The sequence below is a fragment of the Eleutherodactylus coqui genome, chromosome 1, assembly GCF_035609145.1.
Source record: "Eleutherodactylus coqui strain aEleCoq1 chromosome 1, aEleCoq1.hap1, whole genome shotgun sequence".
NCBI classification, from domain to species: domain Eukaryota; kingdom Metazoa; phylum Chordata; class Amphibia; order Anura; family Eleutherodactylidae; genus Eleutherodactylus; species Eleutherodactylus coqui.
In genome coordinates, this window is record NC_089837.1 from 150,222,581 (window position 1) to 150,235,403 (window position 12,823).

Here is a 12,823-nt window from a genome sequence, read left to right on the forward strand (position 1 = left end):
GAATAAAAATGTATTAATGTCTGAGCTCCATGTAAAGGCCCATTTAGACACAGATGATTGCTCAAAAGATGGCTTTTGAGCGATCATTTTGCATAGTCTACTAATTGGTACTAATGCCTATTAGTGTCAATTAATAGCATGTAGACCACCTGGAGCTGAAGTTATTCAGAGTACCGCCCGCTGTTCTCTGAAGAAATTCCTTTTATCCTGCTGGCGGGGCTGACAGCTGAGAGCAGCTGATACAATGTAATCAGCTGTTATCAGCGGTCCCTGGCAGAACACAGCGTGCAGTCCGTCTTATGACCTGTCCTGCTGAACAATGGTTTTCAGGCCAAACTGTGAAGACCTTCATTCAACAGAAAACTGAAAGATGGGAACATCTAGACACAACGATTATCACTCAAAAGATGGCTTTTGATCAGTTTTTGAGCGATAATCGTTGTCTAAACGGGCCATGAGAGTAGATGCTTCAAATAGATGTAGCTTTTATTTAAAGAGGTTATGCAACAAAACTAAATTATCACCTATCCATGGAATAGGTGAAGGGTATCTGATCAGTGGAGTTCTGACCACTAGGACTCGCACCATTTAGGAGAACAGGGGTGTCATGTATGCATTCTCCAAACATGTGACTTGGGTGCAACTGCAAGGGGTTAATTTATCACGCTCACTAAATCTTGAGCTCACCTCCAGGACAGGTTGCAATTTGAGCATAAGTCGCGCCTACAACTTACAGGGTGTTGGAGTCTTTGTTTCCAAGGTTAAGATTAAAAAAATGTAACATATATTTAGCTTGGCTGGCCTTGTGCTTTGGACAAGCAGAGATCCATTTGCCTGTCCCTTTTCGAAGAAGCTATCAGAATCTAGGTTTAGGTGTCAAACACAATGAGGATGTAAAATATATACAGTCATGATAAACTTTCATCATTGGGGCCCTGAGGTTCCCTGAATGAATGGATCAGCGGTCATGCGTGCACACTACCACTTCATTCGTTTCTATGAGACTGTTGGAGATAGCCAATGAAGTCAACGGAAGCCGTCAAATCCGCGTCATTGCCTAACGGCGGCGTGCTGTCATCTGTACTGCGCGTGTGCCTGCCGACACATTAGCATTACAGATAAAGAACACTGTGGACAGGTACGTAGGGGTCTACAGATGTCACCTGCCGGGCACCAGGTCGGATCCCGCATGGGGAATCTGACCTGGCAGTGTGCATGTGGCTTAAAGCATGCAGCTAATAACAGCACTTCTGTGTCTGTGGTGTTTTTAAATAACCAATAAACTTTACACAACACACAGTTTTGGATCTTGTTGTGTTTTTACCTGATCTTTTTTCAATTTGGTGCATCTTTCACTGCAGCGGAGGGAGCTGTGCATAGTCCAGTTGGGCCATTTCTTAGTGCAAACGTACACTGCAACCATATTTTGACATTATTCTCTTGTGCTTACAAATGTGTACTGTACACTATTGAGTACTTGAAATCTGTTAATTGAAAAATAGCAACCTGCTAGACAATGCACAAAGCTGAACGTTCTTTACTAGTGTTCCTTTCTTTTACAGGAGCTGTATGCTGCAGGCTGACTCTGAGAAGCTGCGCCAGGCATGGATCAAAGCTGTTCAGACCAGTATTGCTACAGCTTACAGAGAAAAAGGGGAAGAAGCAGAGGTCTGTGAATATTCATGTATTCTAAAGATGCACACACCATCTATCATGTATAGGCATATATATTGGTTCAATTAAATTTAAAAAAAAATATTTTTTTTATTGCAATTCAGTATAGATTAGTTGTTTTTTTTTTCCCCCTTTTTCTAGAAAATAGACAAGAAGCCGTCCATGTCCAACACTAGCCCAGTATCTGAAGCAAAGGAGAAGCTGGTTAAAGGGGAGAGTGCCCTTCAGCGAGTGCAGCTTATCCCTGGTAATACTAAGTGCTGTGATTGTGGCTTACCTGATCCTCGCTGGGCCAGTATTAATCTAGGCATCACTTTATGCATTGAATGCTCAGGTATTCACAGGTAAGCAGTTGTTGCACAGGTATCTGTATGTTGGTGGCATCATGTCATTAGATATCATTGACACATACTGCATGAGTTGTTTAAAAGGACTCTTCACAGATTAACCAGTCCTATATTTTTATTTTCCTAATGCATCTTAGAATGAAATATTGGCTTATGTGTTTCATAGCTATACGAACGCCAAATGTTTTTTCCAATATATTTATAAATTTAAATCAGCAAGGGTTTTCCCAAGTTTGTGGCACTCTCCTTAATGTAGGCCACATGCTGGCGTGTACTCGGTCATCAGTTATTTGTTCTGTAATAATTGCACATGATTCCACAGTAAAGAGTCCTTTAACCCATTAAGGACCATGCACAGTAAATTTACGGCGCCTGGTCCTGGGCCTAAAGCACCACCGATAGTAAAATTACGGCCGCGCTTTAAGCCTCCTGTTAGTGACGGCTGATAACCCAGAGGAGAAGGCAGGAGGGGTTTTTAACCCTTCCTGAGTTTTCCTTACCTGAGTACCCGGCGCTCAATTAGCACTGTGTACTAGAAAGTGAAAGTGCAGTGTAACTTTCACTATGTGAGCCTGGGGGTCATGTGACTGCTGGGATTTCCTGCTACAGCAGAGCTGGAGGGTCATACTAGACCCTGGCCAGCTCTGCCAGTGACTAATGTCACTACAGGAATTGTTTTTCCCTGTAACTTGGGCTCCTATGGATGCCCCAGCTACAGTGGAAAAGTGTCAAATAAAAAAAAAAAAAAAGAATGTTCCCCAGAGGTCTTATGACATCATGGAGGACATAGATAGTAAAAAACATAATTACATACATAAGCAGAACAATATTGCAGAATAAAACCACAGTATATACATAAGAAAGAAAGCCAAAAGCCTAACCTAAAGCCAACGCCATCCAAAATCGTCGCTGTATGCGCCCTGTAATCCAAAAGCATACATACTGTATATTAAAACGTCCGAAACAAATAGAGGAACCCGTTCCCATACTTTATATTGGCATAAATATACTAAATAAAAAAAAAAAATAACTATAAATGTTAAATCATTTTTTAGCTTTTTACCCCCAATAAAACTAAAAAAACAGAAAAAAAAAAGGTTAGTGAGAAAGATATTTAATAGAGATGAGCGAACGTACTCGGATAAGCACTACTCGTCCGAGTAATGTGCTTTATCCGAGTACCTCTCTGCTCGTCCTGAAAGATTCGGGACGCGCTGCGGAGCGGGGAGATGCAGGGGAGAGCGGGGAGGAACGGAGGGGAGATCTTTCTCTCCTTCTCTCGCGCTCTGCCCCGCTCCCCGCTGCGACTCACCTGTCAGCAGCGGAGCGCCCCGAATCTTTCAAGACGAGTACAGTGGTACTCGGATAAGGCACATTACTCGGACGAGTAGTGCTTATCCGAGTACGTTCGCTCATCTCTAATATTTAAATAATCGCCCTATATGTCACAGGAAAAAAAGACGCAGTAAAAATAAATTTGGTAGCTAAATGAAACATAGGGCAGTAAAACCGCCACATGGGTAAAATTCCTAAAAAGTGTCTGGTCCGTAAGGTACAAAACAGCCTGATCCTTAAGGGGTTAAAACTTTAAGGAGTACTGGAGAATTAAAAATTGGTGGTTTTTAGTTTGTTTTAGATTCAACTAGTAATTTAAGAGTTGGGATCTGTTTGCAGTACATATTTGGAGGATTACCTGAGGTATACGTTCTCTGTATACCACTGTGCATTTATGTATTGGCATACATTGCCCATAGTAACCCACATTTTTTTCTGAATTCCTGTATATGGAATAGTTCAATAGATTGCTTTATTCCATACAGCAGAAGAGACTTATAGAGACTTATACATGCCCTATTACACTTCCAGCTCCGCGTTGGAGCAGGAAGTGAAGTCTGAGGCAGCTTTGCTCTCATAGATTTCAACGGGAGTGAAGCCACCACTGAGACTTCCTGCTCCGAGTCCGATGATAATGTCCGGCTTCGCTGCACTGATAGTGGGCCAGATGATTAGCTGATTGCTCGGGATCCCAAACGTCTGATCTCTGGTAATCAACTATTGTTGACCTATCCTGAGGGTAGGTAATCAATAGAATTTGCCTGAAAAACCCCTTTAAGTGCGTGATCTGTCCTGGTTATATGATGGACATAAAGGTGCAGGACTGATTAAAGTAAAATGTTGCTGTTCTATATCTGTAAGCAGACTTTTGTTAGAAAACTGAAGAATTGATGTAGGAAATATATTCAATAAAATCAGAACACAAGCTTTTATCATCCTAAAGGACCGAACACATCAATTGTAATTGAACAAAACCCCTGGATAGACATAGTGGGGAAGATATACTAATTCTTTCTCATAGTTAAACATTGTAAAAGCCTTGCACAAAATGTATCATAGGAGCTCCTGCTGGATGATGAATTTGACCATCATTAGACACTTGTCAAACTTCACACAACCTATTGATTAGCCTAGATTATGCTAAAATTATGTGCGGAAATTTAGTTGCAATTTGGCACGCGTGGACTTTAAGCCGCACCCCACTTTCTACCAATCCACGCCCTTTGTCAAGGGAAGCAAAAATAAGTTTATAAGACCAAATAATAAATGCAGTGCAGGACATGTCTGCCAGTTTTGCAGTGAAAATTGAGCCAGAATTCTGCCACATACAGCTTACTAAATTTGCTCCATTGTGTCTTTTTATGACTGCATATTTGTGTGTATAGTTGTACACCTACAGTATAACACCTACCCAGTGTTACTTAAAGGACCACGACATTGATGACCTATCCTCAGGGTAGGTCATCAATATCTGAACAATTGGAGGTTCGCCACTTGAGACACCCACTGATTTGCTGTATGGAGATGCTGTGACACTCGAATGAGCGTGGTGGCATGTGACATCCTGTGTTTTCAGATACTTGTCCTAAGAGCCTCTCAGTCCCTGAATGGGAATGAGCTGCTATACCAGGCATGGCCTCAATGAAATGTACATCACTGTGTCTGGTATGTAGTGATGTGGCCACAGAGCTCACTTCAAATAGCCCACTGACCTTATATTGATGACCTATCCTGAAGATTAATATCTTGGATCTGGAAAACCTCTGTCTCCAGTCCTCAAGAAGTCAGGTTTTAAGGATTTCTTCCGTGTTACACTGGTGATGTAATTTGTCAGTGCCTCATGTATTGCCACAGCTGTTCTCTCTATAGGATATGGTCAAATCATGACCTGAGAGGGAGTCTTGAGGACTGGAGTTGGCAAGAAGCAAGAAGAGCTAGCTATTCAGTTATAATACTTATTTTTTATGGATCCTTTAAATAGTTTTATGAATGCAGAGGGGATCACCAGTCATAGATGAGCCTTCCCCTTACTACAGAGGGGCAGTGATTGTAACAGCGTTTCATTGCATGTCTAATCGTTTCATTGTTTTTATTTGTTCTTTTCCATGGGATAGGAGTCTTGGTGTTCATTTTTCAAAAGTGCGATCTTTAACACTGGACACATGGGAGCCTGAACTACTAAAGGTAAAGATGGACATCCGTATATTTCTGTATGATGTACATATGTCTTCCTAATCTTTCTTTTAATGTATCAATATCGCACACCCTGATGAAATCAACCATAACATAAAAGCCATCGATAGCCAATGTGAATAGTATTTATCTCCTTTTTATATTGGCACTTGGTAAGATGTGGGATATGTTAGGCAGCAAGTGATCAGTCTGTTCTTGCAGGTGTTTTGGAAGCAGGAAAAATAAGCAAGCTTAAGTGCCTGTGTGATTTGGGGCTCCTGCACACTGGCGTGAGCGATATCGGGCCATGATTCACGGACCAATATCGCCCTCACAATCCTTCTGAAAGCCCCTGGATGTGAGGCGTTTTCACAAGGAAACAGCCTCACATCACTGTGGGGCTGAAGGTATCCCCCATAGCGAGGAGAGAGAGGCGGAGCGTCAGGGTATCTCCTTGAGAGCTCCTCATATTTGGGGGGAGAGGGGGTGGGGCTAGAGGGCTTCCTGGAGAAAGGGGGTTCTCATAGTGATTCCCCTTTAGCCAAGAGGGGGGGGGGGGGGGCTAGAGGGCAGATCCCCCGCCCCCTCTCAGCCTTGCTCTAGGAAGCCCTCTTACCCCCCACCCCATCTCTCCAAATACGGAGAGCTCTCTAGGAGATCCCCTGTAACTCCTCCCCCATCTCGCTCCTCGCTATGGGGGATTCCTTTGCAATCTCCTCCCATGGATTTCAATTGGCAATGGCACTAAAAGAAAGAACATGCCACAATTTGTTTTCTGCATACCATCACAACTCTGTGCTATTATGCAGGAAAACATCGCTAATGTGAATAAACCCCTTCAAAAGAATGGGTTTCTTATTTGGGCATCTCGCAGTGCACAAATCTCACAATTTTCTCGCCAGTGGAAGGAGCCCTTAAAGATGAAATTGCAATAGCTAAAAGACTATCTACCAAAAGTGGTCTGAGGAAGGCCGATTGGTGAACAAATGATATGTTCATTGGGGCCTAAGGCTCAGTGATGTGAGGGATTAGCAAGTCCTGTCTGATCCAGGAGAGGAGATACTTTATGGTTCAAAATGTATTTATTGGTTTTATGACAACGAAAAACAGATTGACATCAACAGCAACAGCAAATTGGCATAGATGTAGCAGTAAGGCGAGCTAAGTGAACTTAGTGTAGCATCGTTGAGAAGTTGAGAAATTTGAGAAATTTGACAGCCTGTTTGCCGACATTCCGGCGTTATTAAAGGGCTGCTGCTGTATGAATTTGGTGTTGTAACATTATGAGAACACTACTAGTAACATGTCTATAAGGTGGGTGGGGGTATGGGAGCAAAGTAAGGGGGGGGGCAAATTGGGAGTGTAATGGGGGGGGAAGGGGGGGCGGCCGTCGGCGACCAGCGCTCTGTGTCAGATTCCAGAAGTTGCGTGACAATGACGCAACCGATGTAGATTAGGTTAGCGGGGTAAAGTACCTGTTAGAAGCCATGTCTTTAGGTCGGGGGAGTTCCTGAATACAATCCAGGCCGTCCAAGCGGCGAAGTACTTAGGTGAGTTTCCTTTGTCCGCGGCACCAAGGTCCTCCATACGGCAAATGCTGTCCATGATTTCCAACCAGGAGGACCTCGTGGGAGACAAGGTTGTCTTCCAGAGTCTTGGTATGTTCTGTCTCATGGCTATCAGAAAGAATCTGAAGATGCTTTTCTTTGATTTGGAGATAGGTCCCCGCACCATGGACAGTAGGGCCGCCTCAGGTGTCAGGGCCACATTGTCTTTGTAGATTGCGTTGTAGAGATTTGTGATTTCCTGCCACAGAGGCGTAATCATGGGGCAGGACCACCATATGTGGGTAAGATCTCCCTTGCCGCCCTGGCATCTCCAGCATGCGTCCGAGGTTTGTGAATACATTTTGGCTAGCTGAGCCGGGGTTCTATACCATCTAGACATGATCTTATAGTTGGTTTCCTGGAATTTAGAGGCGGTTGCCATCGCATGGGTTAAAGTGAAGGCATTTTTCCAAGCCTCTTCCTGGAAAGACTTCCCCAGTTCCCTCTCCCAACTAGCGACAAAGCTCGGTGGGTCCTCTCGTGTCTCCGCCTCTAGGAGGAGGCTGTAAAGAGCCGACACTTTGGTTGGCCTGTGGGTCGAGGACATGCATAGTTGTTCGAAACTAGAGAGAGGGGCCTGCAGGGAAGTCAGGGAGCCCAGAGATAGGACAAAATGTCTCATCTGTAGGTACTGATACCACACTCCGGTCCGGGGGCCTCCCCCCTCCAGCAATTCACACATTGATCGGACCCCCGACGGCGACACCACGTCTCTAACCCTAAGAGGCAAAGAGGACCCCTCTGAGAAGGTCGTGTTGCCCTTCATAAAAGCCGGCAGTTCTGGGTTGCCTGTGATCGGAGTAAGTGGACCGGGGCGGGAAACCAAACCCAGGTGTTGGGCAAACCCGTTCCAGGCCTCCAAGACCCGTTTCAATAGGGGCGAGATCGAGTCCATTTCAGCCACCTTTGACGGCGGTAGCCAGAAGGAGCCCTTTGCTATTTCAGGGAACTCTTCCTGCTCTAATTCCACCCATAGCTTGGTTGGGTTGTTATGTATAATGTCCAAAACGCATCTACATATGGACGCCTTGTAATATGTGGAGAAGCACGGTATACCTACTCCTCCATCTCCTTTCCTTCTGATGAGCGTCTTGTATTTAACCCTCGGTTTAGATCCTCCCCAGACAAACTCCAGTGCGTTCTTACGGAGTTTAGCTAAATATAGGTGCGGGATTTTTATCGGGAGGGTTTGGAAAAGGTACAGGAGCCTGGGCAGAACATCCATTTTCAGAGCGTTTATTTTCCCTAGCCAGGAAAGGGTGAGGGGTTTCCATTTGGCAAAGTCCTTTCGGAGGCTGTCGAGCATATGCTTATAATTTGCTTCAAAAAGGTCTTTGGGGTCTCTGGTAATCTTTACTCCTAGGTATTTAATGTGGTCGTCTCTCCACTTCATGGTAGAGAATTTGCTGACCGCAGAAACCACCTCAGGGGGGATTGAGATATTGAGAATTTCTGATTTATTTATGTTGATTTTGAAATTGCTAACTTTCCCGTATTTTTCGAATTCTTTTAGCGCCATTGGGAGGGCAATTCTGGGGTTCGTGAGGAACACTAAGAGATCATCTGCAAATAGGGAAAGTTTATGTTCGGTGGAGGCTAGCTGTATTCCTTGAATGTTAGGGTTGTTTCTTAGGGCGTTGGCTAGGGACTCCATAACCAGGACATAGAGAAAGGGGGAGAGGGGGCACCCCTGTCTTGTCCCGTTTTTAATTTTAAATGGTGTGGATAGGGTCCCATTGACTCTAACTCTGGCTGACGGGTCGCGGTAGAGTGCCATGATCCAATCAATAAACCTGGGGCCCAGCCCAATCTTCCGCAGAGTCGCCTCCAGGAACCCCCAATGGACCCTATCGAACGCTTTTTCTGCGTCTACTGACAGCAGGCACAAGGGGATCCCCGAGAGGCGTGCCCGCGAGATCAGGGAGATCGTTCTTATAGTGTTGTCCCTAGCCTCACGGCCCGGGACAAAACCAGATTGCTCACGGTTGATTAGGGATGGGATGAGGGGCCTCAGGCGTGAAGCTAAGATTTTTGAAAACATTTTGGTGTCGATGTTTATTAAGGATATAGGGCGGTAGTTGGAGCAGAGCATGTGGTCCTTCCCCTGTTTTGGAATAATAGTGATAATTGCTTGGAGGGCCTGGGACGGGAAGGGGCATGATCCAGAGATAGCGTTGAAGGCCTCGGCTAGTGGGGCGGATATGAGGTCTGCGAACACTTTGTAGAAGCGGGGAGTGAACCCGTCCGGGCCAGGACTCTTCCCCAGTTTGAGGTTTTGGATTGCTTCTTTTATCTCTCCCTCTGTGAAGTTATTCTCTAGGCTAGTCGCTGTGTCTTCTGGGATAGAGCCCGGGGCGAACCCGTCCAGATATTCTGCCCTCGCCTGAGACTGTGCGCTCCCCTCATCTCCCTGTAGATTATATAACTTCTGGTAGTATTGTTTAAAACAGTCCAGTATATCCTTATTTGAATGGATTGTTCCCTTAGAGGGGGAGTTGAGAGATGCTATGTATGGGGTGGATGTCCTAGGATGGAGGGCCCCGGCCAACATTCGCCCGCATTTGTTACCCTGTTCATAGAAGTTACCCCTCCATCTGTCCCTAGCGCATAATGATTGTTGTTCTAGGATGGACAGCACTTTGTTCCTAGTATCTGATAGTTCTGCTCTGGTAGCCTCAGAGGGCGAGCTCTTATTAACTGTTTCTAGACTACCTAGTCTGGATAGTAAGGTTTTCAACCCTTGCGTCCGTTCACGCTTCAGCCGCGCGCCGTGGGAAATGAGAACCCCTCTTACAACGCATTTTAGGGCCTCCCATTGGTTGGGGCGAGACGTGGGGTCGTGTAGGTGATCTGTCATGAAGTTCTGAATCGTTTGTTTAACCTCGTCGAGGCAGAGAGGGTCCCTAAGAAGATTATCGTTGAGGCGCCACGATTGGCAGCCTCTCCTATCCGTAAGGCCCTGTAGCGACCCCAGGACCGGAGCGTGGTCAGACCAGAGGAAAATCCCAATTGAGCTAGAGGGTGATAGATCCAAAAGGTCGTGGGAGATGAACAGGTAGTCTAGGCGGTTATAACTGTTGTGAGCTAGTGAGTGGTAGCTAAAGTCTTTGGTTTTGGGGTGCAGGAGCCTCCATAAGTCCACTAGTTTTAGGGAGATTAGTGCTCTTTTAAATTTTCTAAGGTCAGAGAGGGAAACCCCGGACTTACCCGCTGCAGAGTCCAGGGCGGGGTCGAGACAGAGATTAAGGTCTCCTCCCAGGATTATCCGTGAGCCTGTGGCGAAGGTCGAGAGGGCTTCCAGAGTCCGGATACCAAAAGGAACCTGAGCTTGATTGGGAAAATAAACATTTGCAATAGTTAGGACCCCGGCGCCGACAGATATTTTGAGAAACACGAATCGCCCCTCCGGATCTATCTCCGAGGCAATGACTTGGTGGGGGAGGTTTTTATGGATTCCTATTGAGGTGCCGCAAATTTTTTTCTCTGGGTGGGAGCTATGGAACCAGGAAGAATAAAATTTGGACTTACAGTTAGGGGTATTGTTCAGAGTAAAGTGAGTTTCCTGAATGAGCGCAATCATGACTTTGTTCTTGTGGAGATGTCTGAGTATTTGTCCTCTTTTGGAGGGTTTGTTCAGACCTCTAACGTTGTAGGTACAAAACGTTAGGCTATCCATTATCCTTTTTTGCGAAGAGAGCACTGGTCACCGACAACCTAGGAGTGGACAGGGTAGGGAAAGAGGGGAAGGTGCAAACACAAAAACAAATTATACATCCGGGAAAACCCAGAACAAAGTAGGCCATTCCCAATCAATGTCGGGTATTGGACCACACAAGGTGTTGTCCGGCCAAGTGGAGGTAGTAGTTGACAACAGCGGGGCGGAGTGCCCCCGTCCGTCACTTGTATGAGTCATGTGTCCCCCTACCAGAGTAGGGAGGGGGACCAAAGTGGTACCAGGTTATTAAATGACAAAGAAGATTAGTTTTGAGAAGCAAGGCAAATCAGCTAGGTGAAAAGTAGCAGTAGGACAGGTGGTTTTAGTTTGTAGGAGAAGCGTATAGCACGCGAGTATTGGTAATCTATAGGTATAGGCAGAAGAGACCAGGAGCGGGAAAGGAGAAAGACGTGGGACAACGAGACGAAACCCCGCAAGTCGTCCAGGGAGTGGCGTCTTGTGTTCCCCCTCCCGGACCACAAGGGACTCAGGGGTCCCCTATGTGGGGGGAGACATGGAATCCTCATCTTGGTGGTGTTCTGGGCTTGCGGTCGTTTCGCCTGCGTGCCGGGCCGGCGGTTTGCCAGGTCTCCGAAGATGCTTGGGCTGGCAAGAACGGCGGAGCCGGCCAATCTGGAATGGACACCATCGGGATTTCGAAAGTTCCCAGGAAGTTGGGGAGGTCCCCTAGGGAGCGAAAGGTGGCTGATTTGCCGTTTTTCCAGGCCGTCAGTTGAAAAGGGTATCCCCATCTATATGGGATGTCCTTCCCTTTCAGGGCCTCCAGGACCGGTCTCAACGCCTTCCTTAATTGGAGAGTTCTCTTTGCTAAGTCTGGTAGTAGTAGAATGGGCCGGTCTTGGTGGACTAGGTTCCCCGCTTCTCTTGCTTTTTTCAATATGTCCTCTTTATCCTTAAAAAAGTGGATGCGACAGATGATGTCTCGGGGTCGTTTTGGGTCGGGGTTTTTGGGCCCGAGGGATCTGTGGATACGGTCGATTTCTATAGGTTTGTCGCGTGGTCTTTGTACGAGGGTGCCAAAGAAATCCTGGGCCCATTGCTCTAATTGCGCATTAGTGATATCTTCTGAGAGACCCCGCACCCTGATGTTATTTCGTCTGTGTCTATTTTCTAAGTCATCAATATGCGCAAGAATGCTGGTAATCTGGGTAGAGTGTGACATGATGACTTGTCTATGGGCTTCGATCGTGGCGTTAGTTTGCTCTTGGGTTTCTTCTATGGCTAGTACTCTATGCCCGATTTGTTGTATGTCTTTTTGAATCTCTGCAACAGCTTGTTTGTGAGTTTGTTCAAGATGTGAGAAGGAGGAGTTGATTTCCGCTCTGGTAGGGAGAGCTCTAAGATGGGCCTTCCAGTCCCAGTCGCCGTCGTTTGAGTGTGTGCTGGGTGATGGGGAGCGCGAGGCCCACTCTCCTCGTGTTTTCTGGGGGGAGGGGGTGTGGACAGTGCCCGAGCTGTTAGTGCGATGGCTGTGGGGACTCCTGCCTGGTATGTTTTGAGGCATGGGGTTGGGACCTCTGGAGGCAATCATGCCTTCATTATACTCTGCTGGCAGCTGAAGGTGATCATGGGGTGTAGGTCTTCCCTTCCCTGGGGCTCCACCAGCTCCACGTGGGTGGGGGGGCTCTATGTCCGCCATCTTGTGGGTCTGTGCTCTGTTTATAGAGCTTACTGTCACTTTTGTGCGAGTCCCCCGTGTTCCCCAGCTCTCTTCTGTCGCCTCCCCCCCCTCCTCCTGTGACACACACCTTGCAGCCCTCTGGGCTCTGTCGGCTGGTGCGTCCGGGATCCCGGCAGTGAAGGGGTGTTCATGCCTCTGCCCTCCGTCCGTCCCGTTCGACTCCCCGGAGGTGTCTGGTGCCGCTCCGCTCTCCCCCTCCTCGCTCTCCCTCCACGTCGCCCCCTCGGCTGCCACTGCCTCTGGTTCGCTGGGCTGGGTGAGCTGTATCGCT

At 46.7% G+C, this 12,823-nt stretch overlaps 1 protein-coding gene across 3 annotated transcripts in view; it reads left to right on the plus strand.

The window, feature by feature from the left end:
- The window catches only part of ACAP2 (ArfGAP with coiled-coil, ankyrin repeat and PH domains 2), a 92,108-nt gene that overhangs the window by 45,129 nt on the left and 34,156 nt on the right, over positions 1-12,823 (plus strand). For all 3 annotated transcript variants that reach the window (XM_066601688.1, XM_066601698.1, XM_066601695.1), the window contains 3 exons: positions 1,563-1,668; positions 1,816-2,018; positions 5,471-5,540. In XM_066601688.1, the coding sequence (XP_066457785.1) occupies positions 1,563-1,668; positions 1,816-2,018; positions 5,471-5,540 (379 nt within the window). The remainder of the gene's footprint in view (positions 1-1,562; positions 1,669-1,815; positions 2,019-5,470; positions 5,541-12,823) is intronic.